A 16,827-nucleotide genomic window follows, 5' to 3' on the forward strand; every position below is an offset into this window, starting at 1 on the left:
TCCTGCAGAGAAATTCAAGCAGAAACTTTCAACAAACTCACAAGTTGAATGGATCAAGAATTGTGCTGTGATATCAAAGAAGGTTCTATGTTAACATGTAACTCAGTGTGTTTATGACTTTAAAACTATACTGACCATCATTTGCATTGACCAGTTAGGAAAATCTGAGAAAATATCACTTATATAATAATTTGGATCACGGTGTTGATGATCACAAATAGATAATTGTAATCATTGGGTGTAACTTTTACTATTACATCACATTCACTTGAGTAACGGTTTGGAAAATATGACATATAAAAAATGACAGTATGGTAAAAAGACTTGACAAATAGAGAGAATTTAAATAACACATGTTGATGCTGTGTGGCAGCTAATTCATTTTTGCATCGTTTCATCATCACAAATCTCATTCTTGAATCCAGTTTATGTGCAATTAGTTGATTTTTATCAACGGTTACTTGGGGAGGACTTTTATTTTCACACACCATTTTTCTTATTTCTCCTTCAATCTTGTTCTTGAGTTAACTGCATCAGAAAATCAAATTCATATTTCTGTGTTCCATGTTCTCAGAACCTGCAAGAAAGTTGCTGACAGCCCCACCGAGCCTGATGGAGGAGAGAGGGGATAAGGAGAGCGTCATCATGGGAGACGAGCAAGTGGATGAAGGCAAGAACCACGAACACCAAAACATCCAGACCTCCAGGTCAGAAAAGGGTCAGCGTGAGGAGGAGCATGCAGAGCCAGAGGAGATCGGCAAGGAGAAGGGAATGGGAATCGAAGAGACCAAGAAAGAGTTAGAGCTGGAGGCCGAGGTGCAGATGGAGCTTCGCCAGTCCGTCCCCGGCTTCCAGACCAGCTTCATCCGAGGCACCGACCTGTTTGGTTACGTGGGCATCGAGGTGGTTCTGGACCAAATGAGGCGCAAGACCATGAAGGCTGGCTTTGAGTTCAACATTATGGTGGTCGGTGAGTAAACAACACACAAACATAAAGCCACATATATTCATATAGAAGAGAATAAAAGTTTGAACTAGGACTAGTGTTATCAAAGTCTTGACCAATAAATGATGTCAGTCCTTACAATGAGAAAAATGCTCATTACGACTGAAACACAATTTAAATGTTGTGTTTTGGAGACTTTGCACTACTGATTATATCAAGACACAAAATGATAACATAACATCATCAGTGCAGGTGAAGTATTAAACTTGTGCAGCTGAAATCACTCTGTCAGTTTATTTAGCCAGCCAGTCGCTATAACAGAGAGACAGAGTGTTTGAAGTGTTGCTCTTTTTGTGGTGGCGATAGATATCTAAAAAGAAAGTGTGCTGCCAGTTATCACTCGACATCAAAATGGTCTCACATGGAGGAAACTGCTGCTACACTGCAAAAACACAAAATCTTACCAAGAATCTTTGGTCAAATATGGGTGAAGGTCTTGTTCCTAATCTGTCAGTGGAACTAGTACCTTTTTTAATCAATATTAAGTAATTATTGACATAAAACAAGCTCTCACATCCGCTAAAAAGTTACTTGTAAGTATGTCTTGTCTTATTTCAATTGTACTAAAATATTTGCAATAGAAAGTGGACCAAAAATACTTGGTGGTTTTGCAGTGTGAGAATTTTGCCACTGAAAGAGAACAAAACATTCAGGGCTTCAAAATGAGAGGCTAAGCTGCAGTGATGTAGATTTTAGGATGTCCATTAAGCTCCTCTACAGAACTGTGGTGCCACCAGTGCAGAGCTTGGTTAGCATTAGCAACAGTTTGGTGGCAGTTCATTGGACGCTCGTTAGGGTGAAGAAAAAAACATCCAGAAACATAAAAGTTCTGCAGGAAATATGATAGATGGGAGAACAGAGGGGAGAAGTTGTTTTCTGATTGTTGGGGATATCTCTAATTATCATGATTTGTTTCGTTGAACAGTGCCAAATTCAGGTAAACTCCAAACTAAGAAAGGTTTATTGAAAGGTGCTCTACTGCAGTAGCCTGGTAAAAACTAGCTGCTTGTTCTGTGCTTTATTTCACAGAGAACCGATTACTTCCTGGAGCTGTGAACTCTTTTGAGGTTCTAATTTTTCCCCAGTGGCCAATATTTGTAAAGCGCTAGTTTGATGCTATAAAGCTAACCAGCCTCATTAAGTACGTTTAGTTGTCTAACAAACCTTCTGCTCTTGATAGTTGGATTAAAGAGATGTGATTCATGGTACATTTAGAAAAAATAAGACGCAGCACAATGGGATGCTATGACAAATTTACAGAGATCTGGTCATAATTTCTGGAGTTTATATAAACAAAATAGGAATATCTGGTAAAGTTGGAATTATGTATAATATGACCTACTGTGTATTTTTATTTGAATGTGCATGCTCTGCTATGTGCTGCTGTGCCTTCTACTTGCGAACAGATTATTTCACTTTTCATATAGAAAGAGGAAGTGTGACTCTGTGAGGAAGTGGTTTAGAAAGCTGCTGGCCCGATTCGCACTTTCCTGCTCTACACAAAGTTTAGATGGTCTACACTTCCTCTGCTGTTTAACTGAAACTTATCCAAATGTGCACAAGTTATTCTTTTCAGACATCACTCACATTTAGGCTGCCTGTTGTTTTATGCAACATTTCCTGACCCACATGCATACTTTGTTTTTTTTTTATTTGCCTGGTGAGTTTAGTGTTGATAAATCAGGTCACGGAGGGCTGTGATTGAACCCGGATTTGCTATCTTGGTATCTCTGTTCTGCTGCACCAGCCTTTTATTCTATTTTTTCTCCACATGTAATTCTATAAATGTGCACCCAAGGCCGTGTGGAAAGATGGTTTTATCAGAGCGGAGGCTGAACGGCTTCTGTTTGCAGGTCAGAGTGGACTGGGGAAGTCTACGCTCGTCAACACTCTGTTCAAGTCAAAAGTCAGCCGGAAGTCCTGCACACCTGACTACGAAGAGAAGATATCCAAAACAGTCAAACTGCATGCAGTCAGTCACGGTGAGCACACACACACACACACACACGCACACACACACACACACACGCACATGTTTGTGTGGCTACCTTTGTGGGACTTTTCATTGACTTCCATTCATTTCTTCAGCTTAAACCTTATTCTAACCCTAACCAAAACTCAAGTCAAACTTTAGTCCTAAATCAAACTCCTGACCCAAAAACAGTGTTTCACCTTGTGGGGACCAGGCTTCGGTCCCCACAACGTAGTATGTGTCAGAAAAATGGTCTCCACAAGGTATTACAAACAAACGCACAGCAGGCACACATACACACACTTACAGATAACACCTGCTGCTTCAGTGTTTCCGCTAACACTCTTCAGAAAGTCGACCTGAGGAAAGCAGTACTATTTGTTTGTGTTGTGTTCCTTGCCTTTGTTCTGGCCCCCGTGAATCATTTATGTCCACTGATCTATTCAGAGGCAGCTCTCACATCCTGCTTTCACATCCCTTTTCCCTGTGTCATAAGCAGGAATCCCACCGTGGGCTGGATGTTGAAAGACACGTCTGTTTAACCGTGGATGTGTACTAAGCTTTGAACGTTCAAAGAATCGTCTGAATATGCGGGAAGAGGTGTAAGGGAGTAGTTTTCTGAAGTAATAGTTTGTAAAATCATTTTACAAATGGACACTTATGAATTGTAACAGCTTGGTTCACAAGGAATGAACACAGATTCAGATAAAAAAAAAAATCTCAGGCTGAATTGACAGCCCACCTCTCAAACAGTTGCAGTTCAGGTTCTCTTTGACGTTGTTCATCGTTTCCTCTTTGTTATGAACTTCTTCAGCTTATATTTAAAATTTAACAGAAGCAGAGTCAGGACCACACATAAACACCACAGACAGTTTTTAAAAATATGCACCTTTTCTCACCAAGCCTCTGCATGAGTCAGTGAATCTGTTTCACAAAGAATCCACTAGGGGCGCCCCAATCCAATACTGAGCAGTCCAATTCTAACCAGAAAAATGAGCATAACTACAGTAATAGCTGAGGATAACCTGAGCCAGTTGACCTATCAGCGCTATCAAAAACTTTCCTTTTTGATAGCAAAAAGGAAAGTTTCAAGTCTAGTTAGCATAGCCACCGATGGTGGTTGATAAACGCTTTTCTTTTAACGGTGAGTTGGTTCTCTGCCAAGATGATTAACTCCAACAATCCAAAGAAGTATCTGATTTACAGAGGGCTGTGAACAGAACCCAGAGGAATCACTGAAAAACTGATTACCACTTCATAAACTTGGTTGTAGTTGTGAAGTTCTGAGTTTGCAAACAGCTCAGTTTTGGTTAAAACATTTCTACATCTGCTAAAAAAAAAACAAAAAAAAAGTCCAGATGCACAGCGGTTTTACTGTAGACGTCTCAGGTACATTTAGATTTGTTTAGATGTATTTTCAACATAGGAAATGCTCACTGGATGCTGCCAGGAGGAGAGAAATGGAAACAATACAGAAACCAAATTTCTACTTCTGTTGGCATTTAAAGGATTGTTAATGTTGGCAGTACTGCTCAGCCAGCTGGGGTATAGAAAAGCTGCACATTGAACTCCCATGAACTCTGGCATTAAAATAAAGCGAGGAGTGATTAGTGATTTTTTTTCCATCGTTTCCATCAGCGGGATCCTTACAGTAGAGGCAGTAGTCTTTGGTGTTGATGAGGATGGAGACGGTGTTCACAATAAAAGCATGTTTTTGCTAAAACACATTAGTGTGCACGGTTGCATGAAGTCACCTTCCAAGGTCTCTCTCTCTCTCTCTTTTTCTCTAACTCTTACTCTCTCTCTCTGTCTCTGTTTCTCTCTCTACCTCCAACCATAGTCATGAGTTCATTCTCGCCGTGTCTCTGACTAGTAGAGCCCAGTAGAACTACAAAACACGTGAGGACTGGGAAAATGACCTCCGTTTGTTGGCAAACATTGTGAAAGTGTACATTTACAGAGAGTATGTACAAGTAAACACACGTCCACACACAACCAGAAGACGCATGCTTTTGTTTCCAATGAAACTAAATGCGTCTCTGTAATGGCAACAACAAAGGCCTACTTTATTACAGGTTAGTGAAACTCTGAATGCTCTGTTTCCAGATGTTTGCTGTCATGCTTCCGATAAGAGGAGATTCCTGTGTGCTTTACTCAACAACGACTTAAGCTCTAAATGATAGTCTTTACCTGCTTAGTTTTCCTCAAACACTCTCCAGCGTGCGCACACACACCCCCACACACACACATTTACTCTGACTCAGTGAAGGAACATTAGATCCTGTCATCACACAGAGACCTCTGGCTTAAAATCAGCCTATTAGCCAGCAAGTTAAGCTTCGATTACAGTCCGTTAAACGGTTCCATCTCTGTACATGTCAAGGTGAACCTGTGTGACAATGCTGATAATTCAGTCTGGACGTTTATAGAATCCAGTCACAGACTCAAAGATGTACAGATCAGTGCAGTAAAGTTCAATCTATTACTCCAGTCGGTAAAATGAAAGCAAGCTGATTCCACACAGTCACTGAGCGAGAGGATTTCCTCTCGAGTGTGTATGAGTGTGTATCAGCAATATCAAGGAAAACTCCTGGGAACAATCTTTAAAACTGAAAGGTTTAAAGATTTTCAGTCCTTCCTCACACTTACTGTGCAAATAAAGCCTAAAATGTCTATTTCTGGTAAGCAAAACTGAATCCATGGCGTTGTGGATCATCCATTTGATCTGTTCTTTGCAGTGATTGAAGAAAAAGGGGTGAAGATGAAGCTGACGGTGATCGACACTCCTGGGTTCGGGGACCAGATTAACAATGAGAACTGGTGAGGATGGAAACAAACCAGGACACTCAGTAACCAGGAAGCAAATCATATATGAACAAAAGAGAATTGGACCTAGCATAGAACCCTGTGGGACACCGGTGGATAAACATTATTCTCTATGCTCCTCCAATCTGGAACAAACGTCTAGAAAGCAGCCGAAACACTGAGTTTATTTAAATAACAGTTTAAAACGCAGCTGATCGGAGCTGCCTTTGATTATCTGTAAGTGGAACATCGATCAATATATTTGATGTATGTCTGCTTGATGATTTTGATGATGGCATTTGATAAAATGTAATGTTTATTAATTGTCTCATAATTGGTGATGTTTTTATGACATGAAGCACTTTGAACTGCCTTGTTGCTGAAATGTGCTGCACTTATAAACTTGACCTGATAGGAAACATGAATTGCATTTCCCAGTTATTATTGATCTTATTATTAATAAGACCCAAAATATGTTTTCATGAAATTAATAAGCCAAAGTGTGTATCTGTGTCATGAGGACGACTCTGTAAGTCGTCCTCATGACACAGAGATCATCCTGCGCTGACGACAGCAGGTGAGGAAGTGAGTTTTAATTTGTTTCGATAAAAAAAAATATATAGAACAGGAAATGGAAAGAATGATAGTAAACCCATTAAAAATCACGAGTGGGACTCAGAGAGGTTATGCTCCTTTGTCATGTGCTCATCTTTCTAACAGGACTGTAAGACTGTAAACAGGAAGTCCTGACTTTATTCCTGATCTATTTCCCTGAAATCTGTGCTCGTCTGTCTCTAATAATTCATTTTGATACAAAAGACAGATAAATATTTAAGCTTCATCTAGGAATCAACTCTTCTTCTGGCAAGCCAAATGCACCCTATTTATGAAAATACACACATCAAAATGGATCATTTTAAACCAAACAAAATATCCACTGGGAAGGTTACCATGGCTTCAATGAAACTTCCTGTTTAATGAGTTTTTGTTGCTGGATTTAAAAATCAAACAAGATTTTTTTGTTGTTTTTGTTTAGAAATCAGAGGAGCTTTTGGTCAGGAGGTTTTCTGTCACTTCTGGTTACGTGGATTTTGTAGATTTTTGACTTTCATATTGGAGGCAAATTGTCCTGAAAATCACCCAATGGGCCTGTTTTCTACAATTAGGATAACTTATGCCTAGAAAATGTTCATATTCTGAATTTCTTATTCAGTTTTACGGTGGCCCAGCAAAAGAGTTCGACGTTTTGCAATCACACATCATTAGACGGGATGATTAATATTGATTTTAGTTCTGTTGTAATTTGTCAACAATAAATAAAAATATAATAATCCCACGCTGACCCTTCTCTGGCACCCATTCTCCAGCTGGGAGCCCATAGTGAAGTACGTCAACGAGCAGTATGAGAAATACCTGAGGGAGGAGCTGAACATCAACAGGAAGAGGAGGATACCTGACAGCAGAGTCCACTGCTGCATCTACTTCCTGCCTGCAACCGGACACAGGTAAACACCGCCGCTGCTGGCCAACGCTCTGCTCTGCCTTCACCACCGGAACCAACCACACCTGATTTACTAGTGCTGCTGACAGTCGATCAAATGTTTGGGTAAACCTTGAGTTGCATCAAACAGTTACAAACAGAAATGAACTTTATATTTCACCACAGATTCCACGCATAACCCCAGGGACGACTTACTCACCTGCTTTCAGAGTGAGTCAGAGAAAACAACTCAGTGGCAAGAATAAGATGAGACACTTTGGATTGTGAAAGGACAAGCTTGTGATCAAAGGCTTCGTTCACATCAGGGAAATCAGACCCAAGTCCGCTTTTTTTGCCCATATGGAACCCATGACTGAACAGAACAATTGTCAGTTCCAAATGGGGAACCAACCAATGAATCACATTGTTTTCTTTACGTCACAGTTTATCTGACTTTTATATCTTTGACGTGAGAGATGGGTCATAATTCTGAACAAGAAGAAGCCAACTGCTGAAAACAATAATTCTGAACTTTTGAGAGATATCTGATTCAGTGAACGCATCACGTCCCCATCCCACCACCTCTGGTCCGACTAAACATCCAATCAGACTTCTCTGCAGAAGTTGCAGACAATGGCACTTAAGGAAATTAGTTTTTAAGAGAAAGATGCCTTCACTTCAATCATTTTTTTTTTAGATTTATCCAGGGTCTTTTTGAATGTTCTATTGTTACACTGCAGTCTATTCCAAACCTAAGCAACACATACTTTGCAGTCACCTACCACAGTTCTGTCAGACTAATCAGTCGGGTTTGAGTTCATCACAATGTACATGTTGACATAAATAACACTGAGCTGTAACAATGTGTTCTCTAGTACCGCCTACTTGTTTAGCCGTGAGCCATGCAAACTCTCGTTTCCTCCTGCAGTGTAGCCTCTACTGAGTGTGTTTAAAATCATTTTTGCTTCAAATTGTTACTGTTTTTTTTTTTTTTTCATTCTTTGGAAGATCAAATTGCAAAGGTCACATATCTTAAATAAGTGTATATTTTGTTGCCTGTAGCCATGTTGCAGACTCTACTGAAGTATTTTGTGTGGATTCTATTCAATGGGCCAAATCACAACAATGTCTAGTTACGTCAACGTTTTTTTAAAGGGGCAGTATTGTGTGATTTCCAGACACACAGTGCCATTTTATAGCTCAGTCAAATAACTATGTTAACTTCAGTTGTTATAAAGATTCTGTATGTATCAAATATTACTTAAAACGAAATTTGACTTCCTAACTTACCTTGAAATTGGGCCTCTGTCTCTTTAAAAACCCCTGCTCTTTCTGAGCACTCTGATGAGCTCAAACCCGACTGATCAGTCTGACTGATTAGTTTTACCACTGAGAAGTAGCTGCTATTATGAGGTCAGCAGATGCTCAGTTCCACCAGGTGTTTGCTAATTGCTGCTGGCTAGTCTGAAGGAACTGGGTGAAGAAGGGCTGGTCTGTGAGGCGGATGCTCTCAAACTGGGATATTTGAAGTGAGGTTTGAGTTCTTTTAAGGAGCCAAAGCATTAGCCAGTGGCTTTCTGCCACAGAGTTCTGTGCTGCACTTCAGCAGAGGCTTCAAGACAGAAGCAGAAAAGTTGGAACACCACCATTATTGTATTTTCCATCTCATCCGTCACATAAATCCTGCATGCATTGTATGATTGTTGGGATCTGGGATCCTGTGTGTGACACAGTGGGGTGAGAGTTTGTGTGTAAGCCTGTCACAATAAGCAATAAATCAGTTAATTGCGCGATCATTTAAAATAGGAGCAATAAATTCCATTTTCATGCTTCTTTGTGGAGCTCACTGAAGATGCTGCCCTTTAATGTTGTTGAAAAGCCCATTCTGACAGTTTGACAGTACAAAGTAGTTGGCCTACACTATTTTATTTGACCAAAGTTCTAACTGGTAATTCTGTCTGTTTTCTCTGAGTGCAATGATCAATGTGAGCTGAAGCACAATTTTGTTTAGCGGAGACTGCATAAACTGCTTAAATAGTCATATTTATTTTGTTTATTGATTTTGGATGTTTAAAATGTCATCCAGTTCCAGTGTTAAATGTTATTTGGATATTAAAGATTATTGATCTTTGAGAGGGCGCTCTTGAATTTTTATTCAAGAGCGCATTGAATTAAAGTGACATTGAATTAAATATTTAGTTTAGAGCTATGGCATATTGGTAGAAAATGGTCTCAAAAGGACAAATAATCATTTCGATCGATTACAAATAATTTGCAATCGATTCATGACCGTCCCGCTTGTGTGATCAAACCCCAAGTTCCCATTAAACTCACAATAGTGAATTAGGTCAGTCTGTCATTTGTTGTCACATAAAAATAAAAAAAAACACCCAGAGTTTTTCAAAAAGTCAACATGACTCATTATGGTGGCAGCATCATGTTGTTGGAATTCTTTTTTCAGCTGGAACATCTATTAGGTTTTTATTTGTGAAAAAAAGAGCTTCAAAAACCATTTAGTCTTTTCCTCCCACTTCACAACTGTTTGCTCTGTGTTGATCTATCGCAGTAAAAGGATTTGAAGTGTGTGATTTTGTGACACTCCATCTGGACTCTGTGTTTGCAGGCTGCGCCCCATCGACCTGGAGTTCATGAAGAGGCTGGGGAAGATAGTGAGCATTGTGCCTGTCATCGCTAAAGCAGACACACTCACCGTAGAAGAGAGACAGGAATTTAAAGAAAGGGTGAGGCATCGCACTCTGTACATACACGCAGTCCGAGTCTTTTTACTCAAATCTTTTTATTTTCGCCTCGTTTCTAACTCATGTTAACGTTAAATTTGAAAATGGTCTCAAAAGGACAATTTTATCATTTATCGCAATAATTTCTGGGACAAACTCATACTCTGATCTAGCATACTCTGACTGAAGTGAATTAAAGTGACATTGAATTAAATATTTAGTTTAGAGCTATGGCACTAATAAATGTGAGAATAACATGGTGAAAATGTGAGTTTGAAAAATGTCCTAAATGTTTGTCTCGTTAACGTTGAGGAGAGCATGAAGACCATCATGTGTAAAAGAAGGAAGCTTCATTAACACTATTCCAAAAAGTTAACCTGAAGCATGCAGCGTTTGTTGAATGATTGACTTTTTTTTTTTCCTTTTGCAGATAAGGAAAGACTTGACATCCAATGAAATTCATGTTTACCCCCAGAGAGAGTATGATGAAGATCCAGAGGAGCGCCTTCTCAACGACAGAATCAGGGTGAGGATTCTGGGCCTTAAAATGGCCCACAGGAAGTACGGATGAAGAATTGGCCTGATTTCAGGACAGTGCATGCTTGTTGCTCAGGACTGGCTGTCAGAACAGACGTTTTATCATTTCTGAGCGATCAAACTGAGTACAATGGCCATAACAGCAACAATAGGACCAAGTATTTCAGTTTTCTGTTGACTTGTTTCTATGGAGATTGTCTTAACAGAATAACCAATGACTTTTCCAGGAAAGCATTCCCTTTGCTGTTGTGGGAACTGACAAGGAGCACCAGGTGAATGGAAACAAGGTGCTGGGCCGGAAGACGAAGTGGGGAATCATTGAAGGTGAGTTCAATGATTCCAGGCCTGTTTTTAAGGTTTAGGCCTCATACTGTCTGTGGTAAAAACATCAGGATCCTTGTTTTGGCGTGGCAGACTTCAACAGCTTTACCAGCTGCTCCTTCTAGACTGCAGATTGTTTTGTGGATTTCTTGAGAGTTGCTTTAATGATGGGAAAATACTCTTCTATCAGAACTGCTCTGTGAAGGTTAGAAACAGAAAAGTCAAAGTTCAACTAAAGCAGAGAAGCGGTGGTGAAGTCAGTGGGGGTGGTGATTTTTTGGGTTTTCTTCCAGGTGCCAAAATTCTGGAAAATTATATATGATTTACGCAAGTGTCAACTTTGCTTTATTCAGGAAATAATGAAGTCTTTAATTCAAAATTCCTTTCAAACTTTCATTTTTAAAGGGGCGTGCTGTGGTGGCGCAGGGGGTTAGCACACCCCATGTTTGGAGGCCTTAGTCCTCGACGCGGACGTTGCGGGTTCGACTCCCGGTCCACTAGCGCCACAAAAACTCTTCGGAGAAAAAAATGGGGGAAAAAAACCCCCAAAAAAACTTTCATTAAAAGTCAATTAAAAATGTCAGCTTTGCATTAAAAGTGTCATTATTTGCCGAACGACACTTTGTGACAACATTCATAAAGATTCCTTCATGTTTGTGATAGTATTATCTCAGTCTTATGCGCAGCCCTTCAAATAAAATGTTATCATCACTTCCTGTGCCAACATGAGCTGAAAGGTCACTCTGACATGAAGAAGACACCACTCCAAAAGAAATTACAAATCACAGCTTGCAAATGAAAGTATTTTAATATTTTGAGGACATCTGATTAAACTAAATGGAAATATTTGACTGCCATGAGCATTGTTAACAGTTAAGGAGGTGGCAGCATCATGGTGGGAGGCTGTTTAGCTTCATGAGGGACTGGTGGGCTTCACAGCATAGATGACCGCATGAGGAAAGAACTCTGTGTGGAAATATCAAAACAACACCTCAAAGCACCAGGGAGACAAATAGGTTTTCCACATGAATGACTCTAAGGATGCTGCCAGATTAGTTCCTAACAGACCAAGTTACAGCAGTTCTGTCTGGAGTAATGGGCCAACATTACAGCAAACTGATGTGAGAAGCATGTGGACGGATATTCAAAACACTTGGCGCTAATCGTAAAGCTTAAAGCAGGAAAGGCTTGTTGTTTGTCTTTTTATGTGTATTGAATTATCTGATGTAACTAAAGCAATTCAAAAGCTAGACTGGATGTTATGGAGGACAAGTTCCAAACATCTGGTGTATTAAAGGATGGAACTGATAATGATGAGAGCTAATCTGTTGTTTTCTTTTCATGCAGTTGAAAATGTGGCTCACTGTGAGTTTGCAAACCTGAGAGATCTTCTTGTCAGGTGAGTCTGACTTTACTGCTGGTCTTTATCTGAAAGGAATTTATCTTTATTAAATGGTCAGTTTCCCGATAGCATGAAAATTGCCCAGATTTACGGTTGTGTAAATCTGGAGATTATGAAATTATTAAAAATTATTGTAAGGAAAAACTTGCCAGTTATTCACTAATAGTCACTATGGCTCAACTTCACATGCGTTAAGTGAGCTTATTGAGAAAATGACTAACTTTATAGAGATGAAATAGTTTAACCACGGCACTAAAGTGAAACCTGGAAGCAGAGCTTCTTAAGCAGCACATCTGAGTGGAGGTTGTCATAGAGACGGTTTACAGGTTAGAAAGTTTAATTTTGACGGCATAATCACAAAACAACTTTTGGTAAAGGCTAGGTATGGATTTTTTAAAAACTTTTTTCCAAATGACCCGGTGCCTGATGTATAAAGCCTGTATGCGCACAAAAAATGTGCGGCGGAATATTTTACGCACAAGTCGGCATGTATAAAAATTAACTTTGCATCAAAGTTTGTGTAAATACAAGCACACTTTTTTGCTGCTGTGAAAATGTGTGGCAGCCACGCAAACTTTTCCTGTGGACAATATCAAACTACAAAGCGTCAAAACTCACCTAAATCCACTGAAACCTGACGACATTCAATGTTATTTAGACCAAGAAGCATCAAACCCGATGTTTTTCATGATTGTAATATTTTATTGTTTAAACGTAAACGATAAAACTGAACCGCATTTATCCTCACAATAAGCTAAAGATAAGCACACAAAATAAAGAAAATAAAAAGACGTGAAAACTTCACTAGAATGTAAATAGTACTTTTCCTCAGTTTTGGTCTCATAAAGATGTAACGCATTGGTCCCAGCGCTGGAGTGCATGAAATGCATCTATGGGGTCAAAAAAGAAAACAAGGTTGGATCAGCAGATTAACTCCAAACAGGTTTGATTACGGTATTTTAAGGTGATCAAGGTGTGTATGCAATCACACGTAGATAAGTAGCTGCGCAAAGGGGCACATCTTTGCGCTGTGTTACAATTACACGCCACAACGTAACTGTGGAGAGCTTTGGGTCTCCACAATCCATCACCAATGGAAGGATTCAGAGGGAGCGATCGATCACATCGATCATATTGATCTGCTTGAAAATGTTAATGATGGTTTATGAGCGTTTACATTGCTCAGACTGATCATCCTGGATACCTGTGCAAAAAAGCCGTGCGGTACCGGTACCGGTCCAGCTGCAGTCATCCTTCAGTCCAGCCGCCCGCCTTATGGACATAAAACATCTTTATTCTGCAAGTGTACAACTTCTGCACAAAATTCTACTATTTAGATTAAACGTCCACATTCCCACTCAAAGGACTCTCTGACACGCTGAACGCTCTGCTGTTCAAAAAGGCATTTGCACAATCTCTTACTTTATTTATTTATTTATTTATTTATTTAACTTGGATTTTATTTCTTTCAATGTATTATTTTTGTTTTTGTGAGATGACCTTGTGCCCCGAAAGAACATTTTACATAAAATATTGAATTATTATTATTATTATAAATAGTTATGCTGCTATTAAATAGTTATACTGTTATACTGCAACGTCCTTGCTACTACAAGGACGTTGCCATGGTTATCGCATCACGTGGGGATAGACTTCCTGGTATTTATACTAATTTACATATGTATTTGTGGGTGGCGACAGGGCGGACCAGCAGCTGGGCTCTATATTTCCCACATATTAGGATTTATTAAGGAAAGGTGCATGGCCACGTTCGTCCGTGCGGCTTTATGCATCCGATTTTTTTCGTGCACTGCCCTTTTCAAAATTTTTCCGTACGCCAAGTTTTAGTGTGAAAACTGCGCAGTCTTTTATGCATGAGGCTCCAGGTGAGACGAGGTGTTGACTTCTTGTCAACTTGATCCTCCAATCGAGATGCTATAAAAAAAAACAAAAAAAAAAAACAATTGAATGTTGCTAGAATTGATCTAACTTGGTCAATGCACTCCTGCTCTATTCCACTGGAGTCAAATCTCTCGTAAAGCCCAGTCTGGGCTTTCTCCCGTTTACTTGGATTCCCTCTGGTAGATTTTCTACCAGGTGAATCAGCGAACAGAAGAAGCTGTGAATAATGACTTTAATTCTCTGCCCTGCTGTAGAATTGTAGTCTTCCTCTAGTTTTAGCGATGGCCGCAGAGGAAGTGAGTGGAGCCGTTCAGTCTTTGTTGGCCACACTTCAAAATATTGAATTAACATGAACAGCCGCTTCGTTCAGATCAGCCCTTCTCTCTTCCCAGTGGAGGACGGTTGTTTACAGCACAGGAGATTTCCGGTTAGCTTCATAGCGTCGATATGGAGCGTCACATACGTCACGGACAAACGTCAGTGACTGGGAAAAATTTTAAATCTCAAACAAGTCCACGCCTCCATGAAGCAATCGTTTCTCAATAGCTAAAAGTCCAGACCTTCTGGACGAAGAAGAAGGAGTTGGTATTCACCAGCCATTATTAAACACTACATTTACATTTACTATACTAAAATGTTTGAATAACCATTACTGAGGAACACATTCTTAGCACACATATCAAAACTTGAACTGGGTTAAGGGCTACCTGCTGAACTCCTCAGTATGGCTGTGGCTTCAGATGTTTCCTGTAGGAAATTTTCTTACTTCCACATCAGCACTTTTCACAGGAAACCAGTTCGCATCAGAGCCACGCAGCGGTGAAATTGTCACCGACTGTTTTCTGCGCAGGTCTCACCTGCAGGACCTGAAGGACGTGACCCACAACATCCACTATGAGACGTACCGCGTGCGACGACTCAACGAGAGCAACATGAACTTCAGCGAGCTGGTTCTGACCAGCTGGCCCCTGAAGAACGGGACCGACACATGTGAGACGGAGAGCCAGCTCTGATCCGTCCTCCGACCACCCTGTCCTCCGGAGCGCTCTCAGGCGTGAGAGCACGGGAGGAATTTTTTCTTTGTTTTTCTAACAATGGGACCAAGTAGTGGAATACTTTGTCTGAGAAATGTGGGAGGTTTTGATGTAAGATAGAAGAAATGAATTGCAGCTAGATGTGTTGGACAGGGAGGTCACAGCGATGACCTTGGAGGACAAAGAGAGGCGGGATTAATGGAGGCTGTAGTTCAGTCTCCAGGTGAACACACACTTCATTATGATGTCCACAGACATGTTGGCCTTGCAGTGTGGAATTATGCTCAGTTGGGATGTTGCAGTGTGTGAAACAGGTGAATAAAGCATTAGTTAGAACCCCGTGCTGTGCCAAGAACTTAACTTTTTCTCCACTGAGTTTTAAATTTGACAAATTATGCCATTAATTATCTGCATGTGTCGTTTGAGCTCCATTTGTTTTGTTGTTGTTGAAAAAAGGGCTGCCATTATTTCATAAATTTGATCTGTTAACCATAGAGCTAACTGACTGTAGGGTATACAAACTAAAAGATTTAACTGTAGGATTCGGTTTCCTTAATATTGTCATCATTTACTAGCTGTATTGATTTGTAGGATTCCATGTCCACACTGGACATATCTGGGAGCTGACTCTGACGTGATGTTCAATGTTAAGCCCAAAGTAGTGTTTCTGTTAAAGCTGCAGTATGTAACTTTTTTTTTTTTTTTTATATATATATCTTTTTGACATATTGTTTAATCTGCCACCATGTCCTGACAGTTTGCTATGAAACAGATAATCTATGAAAAGATCAATCTCCACCACCTAATCCATGTGCTGCTATTGCCGTCTGACGAAATGCACCGACCAAAATCAACCAATCAGAACGAGGGGGCGGGGCTTAGCGCTGTCAGTCATGTTTGTAAACTAGCTGCTGTTTATACGTCGTCATTGGTGGCCATGACAGCCTTTAGCATTCACGGCAGGCTGTACTGATGGGGAGAAGCTGTATTGTAGCAGAAGAAGCTGTCTGTAGACAAGCATGATTGACAACGCTAAGACCCTCCTCCTGGCTCTGATTGGTTGTCTCTAGTTTGCAGAGGAGCTAAATTTTTTCACAGATTATCTGTCTCATGCTATAATGCCATGTCATAGTAAGAATTTAAACAAATATGTAAAAAATAAAAATTTAAAAAAAATCATAAAAGTTACCTTCTGTAGCTTTAAAGCTTCTAGAAAGCTTGCTGTCCACATTTAAGTGCCAAAATAATAGAAAATATTCTCAATTTTCAGTTGTGGTTCAATTTAAAGTGTAACTTTACAGAAAGTAAAGTTAAGGATTGAAGACAAATCCTTGTTCATTTCGGTTCTTTTCAACACGAGTGGACGGTCAGCTGCAGCTTTGCTCAGTGCGCCACCTGGTGGAGAAAAAACATAAAATGGACATCCATTATCAAACGTTTTCTGTCAGAAAAACCAATCTGTGAACAGTAGAAGAAAAAAATATATATTTTATGCTTATTGAACATCCTCTGAAAGTGTTTTATGAGTGTTTAGTAAGCCATGTGTTTGTGTTCCTACTGAGACTGAATAGCTGTGAAACATGTAGCATGAAAACTAAGTGTGTTTAATAAAGGGAGCTGCCTTTTTCAA

At 39.9% G+C, this 16,827-nt stretch overlaps 1 protein-coding gene across 4 annotated transcripts in view; it reads left to right on the plus strand.

Moving 5' to 3' along the window:
* The window catches only part of sept12 (septin 12), a 50,645-nt gene extending 33,818 nt beyond the window's left edge, over positions 1-16,827 (plus strand). For all 4 annotated transcript variants that reach the window (XM_044099114.1, XM_044099115.1, XM_044099118.1 and 1 more), the window contains 9 exons: positions 575-970; positions 2,860-2,988; positions 5,717-5,798; positions 7,151-7,288; positions 9,887-10,004; positions 10,432-10,527; positions 10,766-10,862; positions 12,207-12,258; positions 15,014-16,827. In XM_044099114.1, the coding sequence (XP_043955049.1) occupies positions 575-970; positions 2,860-2,988; positions 5,717-5,798; positions 7,151-7,288; positions 9,887-10,004; positions 10,432-10,527; positions 10,766-10,862; positions 12,207-12,258; positions 15,014-15,176 (1,271 nt within the window). In that variant the 3' untranslated portion in view covers positions 15,177-16,827. The remainder of the gene's footprint in view (positions 1-574; positions 971-2,859; positions 2,989-5,716; positions 5,799-7,150; positions 7,289-9,886; positions 10,005-10,431; positions 10,528-10,765; positions 10,863-12,206; positions 12,259-15,013) is intronic.

Source organism: Gambusia affinis, linkage group LG19, assembly GCF_019740435.1.
Source record: "Gambusia affinis linkage group LG19, SWU_Gaff_1.0, whole genome shotgun sequence".
Taxonomy (NCBI): domain Eukaryota; kingdom Metazoa; phylum Chordata; class Actinopteri; order Cyprinodontiformes; family Poeciliidae; genus Gambusia; species Gambusia affinis.